This window comes from Centropristis striata, chromosome 4 (genome assembly GCF_030273125.1).
Source record: "Centropristis striata isolate RG_2023a ecotype Rhode Island chromosome 4, C.striata_1.0, whole genome shotgun sequence".
Classification (NCBI taxonomy): domain Eukaryota; kingdom Metazoa; phylum Chordata; class Actinopteri; order Perciformes; family Serranidae; genus Centropristis; species Centropristis striata.
In genome coordinates, this window is record NC_081520.1 from 22,191,745 (window position 1) to 22,205,930 (window position 14,186).

The window sequence follows — 14,186 nt, forward strand, 5'->3', positions numbered from 1 at the left end:
TACTTTTCTGATATAATTGTGAAGGAGATATGTGATGCACCTGTAAAGTTACAACAAAATAAATCAAGCTTTTAAACAAAAGAGAAGCATCATGAGGTATTTTGTTTGTTTGTCTGTTTCCACAATGGCACACTGGAGAGTTACAGAACAAGAGTTCTCTGTTGATTTAGCATTTGATACAGATATAAACATTTTTTATTCAACACATTTGCCTTTCTTGTGAGAAAACCTGGCTCCTACAATACCCACAATACCACTCAACCATAACAGATCGTTTGGAGATTCAGGGGCCTTTGTTAAAATTCAAAGTCAAAGTCAAAGTTAGCTTTATTGTCAATTCTTTACATGTGCCAGACATACAAAGGACTCTAAATTACGCTTCTAACTATCCCACGTTGAAGACAAGACATTTCTAACACTAAAGTAAAAAGTTTACGGCCACAAAAAATAGAGTCAAACCTATCCTAACACTAAAGTAGAAAATAAATAAAGTGCACAGTAGATAAAGACATTTACTGATATTGAAATAAACAATAAGAGAATAAGAGTTCACTGTGTAAATGTAATAAGTAGCAGCAAAGTTATGTATAAGTTAGAAATTGTAATAGTGCAATTGAATTAGCAGCAGAAGTTTCTGTTTGACATATGTAAGTATGCAAATGCCATAGTGTGTAGTGGCTAATCTAAATTCTAAATGTGTGGTGAGATCAATTTCTCCAAACTCCACACCCCATATTTATTTATTTTCATGTTCAAACTTGTAGTATTCAGACTCATATAAGATAATTTATGGATATTAATCTGATTTCCTGCAGCACCTTCTGCATCCACTGGGTGCATTAAATGTTTGCACAGATAGAAAACAACAACTAAGAAGATATAAGAAAAGGACATGGAGACTAATCAAGACACGAAGTCAACAGGTGGTTCAGAATGGTCCAGATTATCCACATTTTCCTACTGCTGTATTTGCTTTCTCATCATGAAGTGGAAGACTATACACTGCATGCATGGTGAAGAACACAACTCAGTCAGTCTGAAACCAGCATTGAGAGATGAGCTAAACTACATTCTACTTTGTGTCAGAAGTAAGATAGGGCCCTTATTGCTTTATAGTGTATTTCTTGACATCATATCTGGCAGTCAGAGCACTCATTACTGTGGGCCTTCATTCATTATGCCCCATGCAGACCCAACTGAACCGTATAGGCTTTAAGTGGAATCCAAACAGAATGGTATAGGAGCCAGTATGTTATAAGCTACGGGAGGTCTGGACCTGAAAGCAAGACTCAAAAGGCTGGTATTAGTGCAAACACAGTCCTTTATTGCTGTTTAGCTGGAGTAATGTTGGGGGTGGGGTGGGGTGGAGGGTCTTCCCAGGAGTCAACGGTAGCAGGTGAGGTGACGAGAGCTCAGGAACAGGGAACAAAGTCTTTTGTTTGGCGGCCACAATGTGGTAATGGCAACGCCGCTTCAGCACGTGGAGAGATTAACTCACACGACTGAAGGAGCACATGGTAGCAAGCGACAGGCAGGCAGGCAATGGAGCATGAGACACAATGATGTTAAGAAATGCAAAACATAGAAATAATTAGCACACAAGTTAATGAACACTAGGGGACGGCAAACACACTAAAGAGGCCAAGGTACGCGGCTCTACCACGCTGGGAACGAAAAAATTTGGCAACGAGTGAAGAGAAGACCGGGGTTTTATACTGTGAGGGTTGATTGCTGGATCAGATTCACCTGGGGCTGCCTGTGAAACAAAGCCACGCCCACACACTCAGAAAACAGACAGGGGAGGAGACACAGGAGGATCAGACAAACAGGGAAAAACAACAACAAACAGAAGGGGAAGAAGGAGCTGCCAGGCACAGATCCTGACACAGTTTCTACTGGGCATAGGCGAAGTGCATCATGAGCCGTGTGGCCACTGGGAAAGTCTCAGGCCACACCCTCTCAAAAGTCCGCTTACTCTGTGTGTTTCGACTACAAGTTAGCCCCCAGAGGAATTAACGAGACTCCGGAGGTGACGAATGGTTTTCACCGTAGCTAACTGTGCACAACGTCAGCAGCTGAGAGCAGCATGGCTAATTATGCACAGAAACATAGTGATTGTGAATTAACAACATGGCTAACTGTGCAGTGAGTGTCCAGTGCTTGTTGTAACGAGCCGGCCTCGTTAAGAAGAGTAAGAAAGAGTCGCTGGATTTGTCTGCAGTCGCTTTCTTGAAAAATAGTCGCGAAGGGGGTCTGAAAAGTCACTAAGTTGGGAACACTGCTTTGCCGACTTTTACAAATGGTGTGTGTTGTTGTCGTGTAGAGTACTACCTCACATCCCGCTTAGCGATCTATCCAATTAGTAACCAGGCTGTTCAGGGGAGAAAAAAGATTCTGCTCTTCAACAGGGACAAAGAAAGTCCTGACAAAAGCTCGCTCCTGCCTGCTCGTATTCAAATTAGGGGCGTTTCGGCGAGTGAGACCCGCCTCATTCCGGTTATTGTCGATGTATTGCCCGGTAGTGGAAACAGCCCTATGGTTAAGTCAAGGAAAAGCCATGGGCTGAAAGAAAGGGTTTTTTTAATTTAGAGTTATTTGCATTACAATAACCCAAGTGGTCTGTCAAACTGTCCAGTTGGTTCTATTATTAAATAGCAGGAAAATGCTGCACCATTGACTGTAGACCAGGCTTTTACTAGTCAATGGTGAAATCAATCAAATCAATCAATCAAAATTCTGATATTTCTGTCAAAATCACTTTATTCTTCATCATTTAAAATATTGTTAATAATAAGCCGTTTGGAATAACTTGATCCTGTCGAAAACATTAAGTTCTGCTCCTCAGTAACACTGTGAAGCCATGATTGATTCTGCTGAGATGAACCATGACAAATATTCACTGAAAATCTGTTTACACAGAGCAGAGAGGAGAGGACAGGAGAGGTTGAAGAAATGTAAATAGTTCAAGATGTACAGAATGAGACACACTTTCTTTTCTCCAATATTCATGACAATTGTCGGCACTTAAAAAAAGTGTTGCACATATATATATATCTTTTGTATTCCAATCTTTTATAAAATAGTTTATCAGAGAAATTCAACTTGCATTTTTTCTTTTTTCGTGATTTATATCATTAAAACAGACATTTTTTTGTTGTTTCCACTTCTAGCTATGATTGTGCTGATTCCATAAAGCTGCAGGACTTATTATATATTTCAAGGCCACAGTGAGTAAAAAGAGCAAAAAATGGCCTGAAATGGCTCGGGGTTAACAGGGTTAAAGGCTAAAAATAATAAGATAATGTACACAAATGATAAAAAAATATTTGTATCTATGCAGCTCTACAAACCATTATGCTCAGATGCTGATGAGAAACTAAATTCCACATACAGAGCACCTCGTATCAGGTGATACCTGGGTGACATCAGCAACAAAGCGCTGGAGGGTGTGTGTCTGCTTGTCTGTGATATTTAGAAATTGAGAGCCCCTAGTGAAGAAGAAATACATCTCTAGTTATAGGGTTATAAAAGCAAATGGGGTGTGGAATAAAAAAAAGAAAAAATGAGAAGAAGAGCAATGCCAAAAGAGGAGGAATAAAAAAAAGAGGTAACAAGGGAGGGGCTCTCCTAAAATATATATCCAGAACTTTTGCGATCAGTCTACACACCTTCTATCCTTCAGAAGCGTCATCATTTACCAGCATCGACATGAGAGGTGAGAATAGATGCAACTACTGCATACAATTCAGGAGTGAGATGGTTTTAAAGCTGTATGTCAAAGTTTAAATGACTGAAAAAATTTTTAATTGAAAATACACCGTTTGTTGAAACTGCAAAATCAGGCATTACTTTCAGAATTTGAACTTCCGGACAGTCCTTGAACAGACATTGGTTACGAAAGTTTCCATGAGAAATCATAACTAAAATTAAGTTTAAAAGTGTGATATTTCTGTCAAAATCACTTTATTCTACTTGTCTCATTTAAAATGTAGCCAAAAATAAACCTGTTGGGATAACTGGATCCTGTTAAAAACATTAAAATCAAGTAAAGGTTGTAAAAATGCAAATAGTTTATCATGTGGAGACTATTTTTTTTCCAACATTCAGGACACTTGGGAACTTGGAAAAGTGTAGTATATATACATTGCAGGCTGTTTACACAGATCTGAGAGGAGTGGACAGGAGAGGTTGTAGAAATGCAAATAGAATTTTTTTCTCCAATATTTATGACATTTGTGGGCACTTAGAAAAGTGTTGGATATATAAATTCTAATTTATTCTCATTACAAAATAATTTATCAGAGATATTTAACATTTTTTTTCTTATGTCATTATCACGGTGTTATTTTGCGCAAAAGACATGTTTGAGTTATTCCCACTTCTAGCCACGATTGATGCTGATTCCATAGAGCTGCAGGACTTTTTCTATATTGCAGTGTAATACAAGGCCACAGTAAGTCAAATGTATAAAGAGAAATGTTCTTTTGCTCTTTTCCTTGCAGTTGTTGTATTGCTGTGTCTGCTGCATGCAGCTTTTGCTTCTGGTGAAAGCTGGGGGAGTGACTCAGCTTTGGACGATTCCAGTTGTAAGACATTGTTAAATAAATATCCCTTCTGTCAATGCAGCGTCAATTCGTCTGCACATACTCTCACCTGTGACCTGATGTAATAATCTCTGTACCTCTGTGTGCAGTGTGTCTTGCGGATAAGGCCTCATGTGGCTGTTGTCTGATGAATACGCAGATGGAAAGGATGGAGAATTTCTTCAACTTAAGCGTGTCCTATATGAGGACATGTATTGGCAAAGCAAATCTGATCGTCAGCCAATTGACAGGTGAGACGAGTTAAACTTGGGGACAGTTCAGAACATTGTGGAAATACGGTAACCCTCCTGTTATGTTTGTTTCTCGGGAACAGCAATAATGTTTAATTATCCAAAAGTGTCAAAAACCAAAAATTCCCAATAAACATTGTTTGTATTTCATTAATTACTCCATTACTAACATCTCAATTAATATTTTGTGCAATGGTGTTCTTTACCTCTCACAGGTCATGGTTCAATAAGGATAATTCACTTGTTTAAAAAAATTGCATATTAAAACTTTTTTTATGTACATTAGAAAGACCTATATAAAATACAATAGTTTTACATCACATTGATTTTTTATTTTTTTATTTGACATTTTTTCTTACAAAATAACAAATACCAAAACAAAAGTCATGACACCTGCATTCTCGCACTTTACAGATGAGCATTTTCATTTTATATGTTGATTAGACAAATTAAACCAAGCAGAAGAAATTTCATCCTGGAAAATATACTTGTAACATTTATTTTATTTATTTCTTTACTTTGAAATGGCTCAATTTAACTCTCTTGTTATGTTGCGAGTCAAATTGACCCATTTCAAAGTTTAAAAAATCTAAAAAGAATAGTTAAATGTAAAATAAAAAAATAAGAAAATCAATGAAATGTAAAACTTTGGTAAAAACCATTGTATTTCATATGTATGTCTTTCCAATGTAGATAAAAAAGTTTTAACATGCATTTAAAAAAAAGAAAGAAAAACAAGTGAATTATCCTCATTGAACCATGATCTGTGAGAGGTAAAGAACACCATTGCACTAAATATTAATTGAAATGGTTAGTAATGGAGTTAATGATGAAATATAAACAATGTTTATTGGGATTTTTTGGTTTCTGACACTTTTGGATAATTTAACATGCCCCGGGTCAAATTGACCTACATGATTACTGTTCCTAAGAAACGAACATTGCAGGAGAGTTTAAGAACAATTGATTGACAATGATTCATAATGATAATTTTATGTTAATTGTAGTTATTTTGAGCCTCTTCCCAGTTGCTACACGTTTTTATGAGTGTCATTTTTGTAAATTATAAGGCCAGGGGTCCACTGGATGCATGCATGCTTTTTACTTATTACTAAATTCATACTATACCACATTTGTTGTATATACTGAAGCTACATTTTTACACACTTTTAACACATTTAAACTCGTAAGGCACTGAGGTTACCCTCATTTACAGTGACGACGAGTACATTTACAAACAGTACAGAAATACAAATTCATAATATAGATAACAGACAAGACAAATAAACAAGTAAAAATTCTATTTAAATGACCCAAGCTAAAAAAATAAAAAATAAAATAAAACAGTTGCAGACAGTTGTAGGAAAGTCTGCAATCAGATGAACATAACAGGAGGGTTTAAGAACAATTGATTGATAATGATTTCTTCTTCTTCTATGCGTTCACAGAAAATCGCAGTGCCTTCTCCGTCTCTCTGAGCAATGATAGTAGTGTGGACTACTTTGAAAACACCACGGTCATCTACAATCATGTCTTTCTCAACCTGGGTGATAACTACAACACATCTAGCGGTGTCTTCACTGCTCCGCGTGCTGGCGTCTACAGCTTTGCGGTCACCATCTACAGCGGTAGGGTTAACCACTCCTGCGCTGAGCTGCAGGTTAACGGCATAGTGGTGGTTAAAATCACCGAACGAAAAGCCAACGATGCTGAAGACAGCGCCACTGTTGTTATTACTCAGTCCCTGATGGCTGGGGACTGTGTTTTGGTCTTCGTGCCTACAGGATGTTACATTAGTTATGACAACAACCACCGTACCACGTTCACTGGCTTCCTGTTGTTTTCCTTGGATATGGATCACAAATACTGACAGTTTATGAGCCTGTTAGATGAAATCTGACCTTAAGCCCTTACTCTCCATCTGATTTATCTTTACTGTTAGCAATGCTGCCATCCCTATTTTGTTTTTTTATTCAATTATTGTTTCATTACACTGTAAAAAAAATAAACAAGTCATGGAAAAAATGATTAGATCACTCTTGTTTGATTCAATGTATTGATCATTTTAATGCCTGGTACAACTGAAGGTATATAATAAGGCAAATATAATGATAACAACAAAAATAGCAACAAAAAAAATAAGAGCTGATATGAAGCCATTTGCTTTATAATAACCAAAATCATTATCAAGAAAACCATGGAAAATGGCTAGATATCGGCTTTTAAATTAAACCGTTATGAGCTATTTTTGTTGTTATCATTATATTTATCCAAACAAATGTACCTTTAGTTGTACCAAGCATTAAAATGAACAAGACATTGAAGAAAACAAGGGTGGTCTAATCATTTTTCCATGACTGTATAAATAGAATTTACTGTTTATTTAACAGTCAAGGAAAAACAGCAAGCCTGCACACAAACTCACAAGCATGAGTTTATTGCCAACCACCTTTTTTTCACCTTCATGAATCTTTGTCAGGCCAAAATGCTTAAAAAATGAGGAATACACGACCCAAATTTATAAAGGTGGTGGTGGCAGGTGTGGGACATCATCTAATAAAAAAACATTCAAGACCATTCAGCAATTGAATAAGAAGAAGAAAACAAATCTATAATGTCCCATTATAATAACTTCCATGGCATATGCAATTAATGTAGAAAATAGAAAAAATAGAAAAACTCTAAAGTAGTCTTCCTGAGATCACATCATGTCTACAGACTTTTTAAAGGGCCTGTTTTCAATATTATCTGTGGAGAGAAGCTGGGTTTTTAATCAACCTTTTAATGTAATTTTATTATTGTGACAGCTGTTTGGATTAGAATTTAGAAGAAATTAAAATCAACGTACCTGTAACTTACCAGAGAAATAAACAAGACTTTTAAACAAACAAGTTCTGAGTCACTTTGTTTCAATTTCCATGAAAGAAAACTCTGATCAGAGATGTTGTTCAATATTCTGGTAATGGAATTGTAATGTTTATGATGTTTGAAGGACTGAAATAATTTGACATTATGAAAAATGTTATTGAAACACACACACACACACACACACACACACACACGAGAGGATGAAATGAGATGTGCTCATATCAACATGGTCTCACAGGAATCCGTGAAATAGCCACGGATTTGCTTAACTCAAAATCCGTGGAATAGCCACGGAATAACTCAAATTTCCATGAAACTGACACGGATTCCGCTACAATGCAAGTTAATGACAGTCATATCCCATGGCTATTCCAACATACAAAGTGATTATGTACATTCACTGAGTGAATATTTAGAAAATAAAACATATATTTCTCGCTAGAAATGTGATCCAAATCCATTTTTATGTAGAAACTAAGTCAAAAATTGATTTTTTTACTAAAAATGAGAGAACTGTCCGCCATGTTTTTTGTTCTGACCGCCGGGACCTTAAAAGTCACGTGACTTGGAACAAACCAATAGCCAAGGCATATGACTGTCATTAACTTGCATTGTAGCAAAATCCGTGTCAGTTTCATGGAAATTTGAGTGATTCCATGGCTATTCCACAGATTGTGGACAGAGTTAAGCAAATTTGTGGCTATTTCACAGATTCCTATGAGACCAGGTTCGCTCATTTCTATAACACATGCATAGATTTCTACCTCTTATAGAGCCATTTTGAAAACACCCTTTTCATTATTCAACACATACCCCCTGGAGGCTGGTTAGAAATTCATTAGATAAAATAAATAAAAATAAAGTAAGGTAAGATAAAAAAAATTTAAAACAATAAATGAATTATTACATAATAGAGCACGTCTATATATATATATATATATATATATATATATATATATAGACTAATAAATAGCACCAAATAAATAAATAAATAAAACAGTTGCAGACAGTTGTAGGAAAGTCTGCAATCAGATGAACATAACAGGAGGGTTTAAGAACAATTGATTGATAATGATTTCTTCTTCTTCTATGCGTTCACAGAAAATCGCAGTGCCTTCTCCGTCTCTCTGAGCAATGATAGTAGTGTGGACTACTTTGAAAACACCACGGTCATCTACAATCATGTCTTTCTCAACCTGGGTGATAACTACAACACATCTAGCGGTGTCTTCACTGCTCCGCGTGCTGGCGTCTACAGCTTTGCGGTCACCATCTACAGCGGTAGGGTTAACCACTCCTGCGCTGAGCTGCAGGTTAACGGCATAGTGGTGGTTAAAATCACCGAACGAAAAGCCAACGATGCTGAAGACAGCGCCACTGTTGTTATTACTCAGTCCCTGATGGCTGGGGACTGTGTTTTGGTCTTCGTGCCTACAGGATGTTACATTAGTTATGACAACAACCACCGTACCACGTTCACTGGCTTCCTGTTGTTTTCCTTGGATATGGATCACAAATACTGACAGTTTATGAGCCTGTTAGATGAAATCTGACCTTAAGCCCTTACTCTCCATCTGATTTATCTTTACTGTTAGCAATGCTGCCATCCCTATTTTGTTTTTTTATTCAATTATTGTTTCATTACACTGTAAAAAAAATAAACAAGTCATGGAAAAAATGATTAGATCACTCTTGTTTGATTCAATGTATTGATCATTTTAATGCCTGGTACAACTGAAGGTATATAATAAGGCAAATATAATGATAACAACAAAAATAGCAACAAAAAAAATAAGAGCTGATATGAAGCCATTTGCTTTATAATAACCAAAATCATTATCAAGAAAACCATGGAAAATGGCTAGATATCGGCTTTTAAATTAAACCGTTATGAGCTATTTTTGTTGTTATCATTATATTTATCCAAACAAATGTACCTTTAGTTGTACCAAGCATTAAAATGAACAAGACATTGAAGAAAACAAGGGTGGTCTAATCATTTTTCCATGACTGTATAAATAGAATTTACTGTTTATTTAACAGTCAAGGAAAAACAGCAAGCCTGCACACAAACTCACAAGCATGAGTTTATTGCCAACCACCTTTTTTTCACCTTCATGAATCTTTGTCAGGCCAAAATGCTTAAAAAATGAGGAATACACGACCCAAATTTATAAAGGTGGTGGTGGCAGGTGTGGGACATCATCTAATAAAAAAACATTCAAGACCATTCAGCAATTGAATAAGAAGAAGAAAACAAATCTATAATGTCCCATTATAATAACTTCCATGGCATATGCAATTAATGTAGAAAATAGAAAAAATAGAAAAACTCTAAAGTAGTCTTCCTGAGATCACATCATGTCTACAGACTTTTTAAAGGGCCTGTTTTCAATATTATCTGTGGAGAGAAGCTGGGTTTTTAATCAACCTTTTAATGTAATTTTATTATTGTGACAGCTGTTTGGATTAGAATTTAGAAGAAATTAAAATCAACGTACCTGTAACTTACCAGAGAAATAAACAAGACTTTTAAACAAACAAGTTCTGAGTCACTTTGTTTCAATTTCCATGAAAGAAAACTCTGATCAGAGATGTTGTTCAATATTCTGGTAATGGAATTGTAATGTTTATGATGTTTGAAGGACTGAAATAATTTGACATTATGAAAAATGTTATTGAAACACACACACACACACACACACACACACACGAGAGGATGAAATGAGATGTGCTCATATCAACATGGTCTCACAGGAATCCGTGAAATAGCCACGGATTTGCTTAACTCAAAATCCGTGGAATAGCCACGGAATAACTCAAATTTCCATGAAACTGACACGGATTCCGCTACAATGCAAGTTAATGACAGTCATATCCCATGGCTATTCCAACATACAAAGTGATTATGTACATTCACTGAGTGAATATTTAGAAAATAAAACATATATTTCTCGCTAGAAATGTGATCCAAATCCATTTTTATGTAGAAACTAAGTCAAAAATTGATTTTTTTACTAAAAATGAGAGAACTGTCCGCCATGTTTTTTGTTCTGACCGCCGGGACCTTAAAAGTCACGTGACTTGGAACAAACCAATAGCCAAGGCATATGACTGTCATTAACTTGCATTGTAGCAAAATCCGTGTCAGTTTCATGGAAATTTGAGTGATTCCATGGCTATTCCACAGATTGTGGACAGAGTTAAGCAAATTTGTGGCTATTTCACAGATTCCTATGAGACCAGGTTCGCTCATTTCTATAACACATGCATAGATTTCTACCTCTTATAGAGCCATTTTGAAAACACCCTTTTCATTATTCAACACATACCCCCTGGAGGCTGGTTAGAAATTCATTAGATAAAATAAATAAAAATAAAGTAAGGTAAGATAAAAAAAATTTAAAACAATAAATGAATTATTACATAATAGAGCACGTCTATATATATATATATATATATATATATATATATATAGACTAATAAATAGCACCAAATAAATAAATAAATAAAACAGAAGATGTTGCAACACTAAGATGCATGAGCAGAAAAATATTTTAAAATGATTCGTAAGTAAAAGCCAAATTAAAAAGATAAGTCTTAAGTCTTAAATACTGTATACCGCATTTGTAGTATATACTGAAGCTATTTTAACACTTTAATTAAACTCGAGGGGCACTGAGGTTTCCCTCATTTACAGTGACGACAATTTAATTTACAAACAGTACAGAAATACAAATTCAAAATCCAAATCATAACAGACAAGATAAATAAATAAGTAAAAATGCTATTTAACATGCCCCAAGCTAAAAACAGTAGCAGGAAAGTCTGCAATCAAGCTGAGAAATTGACATCATGTTCTGGGTGTATTGATTCTCAGTGTAAGTTGAAGATCATTCCAGGTTGCTGGGCATTAAAACAAAAGGCTGACTTCCCAGGTTCAGTCTGCACATGGGGAACTGTGAGAGTAAACTAATTATTTGCTCGTGTCAAATAGTGTCCATGATTCCAATCAAAAAGTTGTGATAACCCCTTGAAGACTAAGGCTATTTCTTGATTTTTTGCATACTTTCATAAATTCCCCTTTTAAGGCTTGCATATAACATAATACCCAAGTGTTTGATATAAAAATGTGCAAACTCAGCTTTCTGTATAGTGAGCCAAATTTGTCCTAGAGCAATGTGTATAGAGATTATTTGGCCCAAAGGCTGAAAAATTAAATTCCGCTTTTTGAAATTCTTCAAATCTCTTACGAAATCATACCTTTACTCATGTGGACAAATTGTTTGGGAACTTGCAATGAGTTTACCAAAGTCTTAAGTTCACAAAAGTAGTGTACTATATGAATAAAATAGTAAACAAAGGTAAAACAATTGTCTAAAATTACATTTTGTCAATACCGTTTTTAGAGAAAAACTGTTGTGTCTGTCACTCTACTTTGACCATAAAGGGACTGAGATAAAATAGGACTCAATAATGACTTCATACTACATATCAAGCTTCATTGATTACAGTAATTTGAGGGTTATTTCATAAAACCCTCAGCATATAAAATTAATGAAACTACAATGCAGCTGTCAAAGTGTTTCCTACTGAGACACCTCTTTCCAGACGACAGCTGATACCTGACCTGTAACAAAAGCCTGAAAGGGTGTGTGCAGGTGTGTGATTTTAGAAAGTGAGAGCACCTGGGGATGACGATTAAACATCCCCAGTTATACAGTTACTGTATCAAGGAAAATAGGGTGGTGGATTAAAAAAATATATATAAAAAATGAAACCGAGGAGGAGCGAGAAAAGAAGAGGAGGAATAAAACTTAGAGGTAACAAGGGAGGGGCCCTGAGAAAAATATATAAACGCATGACACTTCATCTAGTGATCAGTCGATCATATCCTCCGTCCTCCTGCAGCCGTCAACATGAAAGGTGAGACTAAATATATATTTACAGAGGTAATATCAGGAACAATACAGTAACTGGCGATAATATAAAGCTCCTTCCTTTGCTTATTTCACCCCAGTTATTATCCTGATGTGTCTGCTGCATGCAGCCCTTGCACATGGGTCATTCATGTTCGTTACCGATGGATCCACAAGCAATGGTGAGAAACCATGGGTGCATAATCAATGTGTCTGCATGTATTCATTTCTGTAAGTGCATTTATGTGTGTGCATTTTTGCATTCAGCTTGTCAATCAGGAATGGGCTCGTGTCGCTGCTGTCTGATGGCACAAGAAGTGAAAAGGCTGCAGACGTACTTTAGCACGACTTTGGATGAAATAGAGGAGGAAAACAACAAAACAATAGCAGTTATTGACAAAGTTAAAGGTAAGTGACATCTTTTTTTTTTTTTTTTGCATCTTGCTTTTTTGTTATTGATGTCACTCCAATCTACTTTTTTAACCTCTAAACTGCCATCTCATCCGTTGCATCTCCAGACAGCCGCACTGCCTTCTCTGTGGCTCTACGGGATACTTTCGGGTGTTACGGGGCGTTCGACAAGGAACGCGTCATCGTCTACAAACACGTCTTCATCAATCTTGGCGGTAGCTACAGCGACGAGACCGGCATCTTCACCGTTCCACACTCTGGTGTCTACAGCCTCGCCCTCACCGTCTACAGTGACGCCGGCTCTCCTGGTAGCCTCTTGTCTGCCTGCGCCAATCTGGAGGTTAACGGCCAGGTGGTGGCAGGACCCAGAGAAAACAATGAGCAAGACCAGGAGGACAGTGCCACCATTAATCTGGCCCTCCACCTGAAGGCTGGGGACAAGGTGACTGTCAACCTGCCCCCTGGATGTTTCCTCTGCGACGACAGCAGCCACTATAACACTTTCAGTGGTTTTCTGCTTTACCTTGAAGAAGTTTACAATGCATAGTGCACTGTGTCTTTGTACCAACTCTTTCCCTTTTAATGAGGTTAGACGCTGCAAAATGAATCTTTCTGTGGAGGTTTATAGCCCTCATCTCAATCTGATCTTGTTAAGAGTATCTTTGTTCTGCAACGGCTTAGCTTTTTCTCGCTGAAATGATGTCTTGAATTTCACATATCTTTAAAAATGCATGTGTAAAATGACCAGAAAATCATTTATGATTTTAGACAAAGCAGCTGGCTTTATAAATCATTATCTATCAATAAATTGCTACATTGAGGAAATTGTTGACAGAATTAAAGTATTGAAATATTACTCTTACTTTGCTGTCCATTCTTGAGATTGTTTTGCCTTTTATTTTAAATATGACTTTTAGTTGGTGACACATATATAACATTCAAATAAAGCACTTTATGCACATTGATTTCTGTCTGTGTGAACCTTGATTACAAAACATCATGAGGTCAAATTGAAATTAAACCCATATCACCAGGTTGGTGATGCACCATCTGTAATAAAGTGTTTTACTTATGTATATGTTAACATTTAGTTAAAACATTTAAAAAAATGTTATGCCACGGGCTCATGTCATTAAAAATACTGTAAAACACAT

The 14,186-nt window shown here is 36.3% G+C and overlaps 3 protein-coding genes across 3 annotated transcripts; all 3 read left to right on the forward strand.

Annotated features, from left to right (window-relative positions):
- The first annotated feature begins 3,708 nt into the window (after positions 1-3,708).
- LOC131970661 (cerebellin-1-like) lies at positions 3,709-6,833 on the forward strand. The gene is made up of 4 exons (XM_059332094.1): positions 3,709-3,715; positions 4,503-4,586; positions 4,694-4,834; positions 6,283-6,833. Exons 1-4 carry the CDS (start codon positions 3,709-3,711, stop codon positions 6,702-6,704), a joined length of 654 nt encoding a protein of 217 aa, XP_059188077.1. The 3' UTR covers positions 6,705-6,833.
- A 497-nt stretch (positions 6,834-7,330) lies between these two features.
- On the forward strand, positions 7,331-9,225 carry LOC131970662 (complement C1q-like protein 4). Its single transcript, XM_059332095.1, has 2 exons — positions 7,331-7,373; positions 8,804-9,225. Exons 1-2 carry the CDS (start codon positions 7,331-7,333, stop codon positions 9,223-9,225), a joined length of 465 nt encoding a protein of 154 aa, XP_059188078.1.
- A 3,396-nt stretch (positions 9,226-12,621) lies between these two features.
- Positions 12,622-13,976, forward strand: LOC131970664 (complement C1q-like protein 4). Its single transcript, XM_059332096.1, has 3 exons — positions 12,622-12,628; positions 12,889-13,029; positions 13,140-13,976. Exons 1-3 carry the CDS (start codon positions 12,622-12,624, stop codon positions 13,577-13,579), a joined length of 588 nt encoding a protein of 195 aa, XP_059188079.1. The 3' UTR covers positions 13,580-13,976.
- The last annotated feature ends 210 nt before the right edge of the window (positions 13,977-14,186 follow it).

Bases quoted from the DNA above. Each gene is read 5' to 3' on its own strand.
- LOC131970664 (XM_059332096.1), top strand. The intron at 13,030-13,139 runs GTAAGTGACATC...TTGCATCTCCAG, and splicing joins AGTTATTGACAAAGTTAAAG to ACAGCCGCACTGCCTTCTCT.
- LOC131970662 (XM_059332095.1), top strand. From the start codon at position 7,331: ATGAGGAATACACGACCCAAATTTATAAAGGTGGTGGTGGCAG. The intron at 7,374-8,803 runs GTGTGGGACATC...ATGCGTTCACAG, and splicing joins TATAAAGGTGGTGGTGGCAG to AAAATCGCAGTGCCTTCTCC.
- LOC131970661 (XM_059332094.1), top strand. The intron at 4,587-4,693 runs GTAAGACATTGT...CTCTGTGTGCAG, and splicing joins AGCTTTGGACGATTCCAGTT to TGTGTCTTGCGGATAAGGCC. The intron at 4,835-6,282 runs GTGAGACGAGTT...ATGCGTTCACAG, and splicing joins GATCGTCAGCCAATTGACAG to AAAATCGCAGTGCCTTCTCC.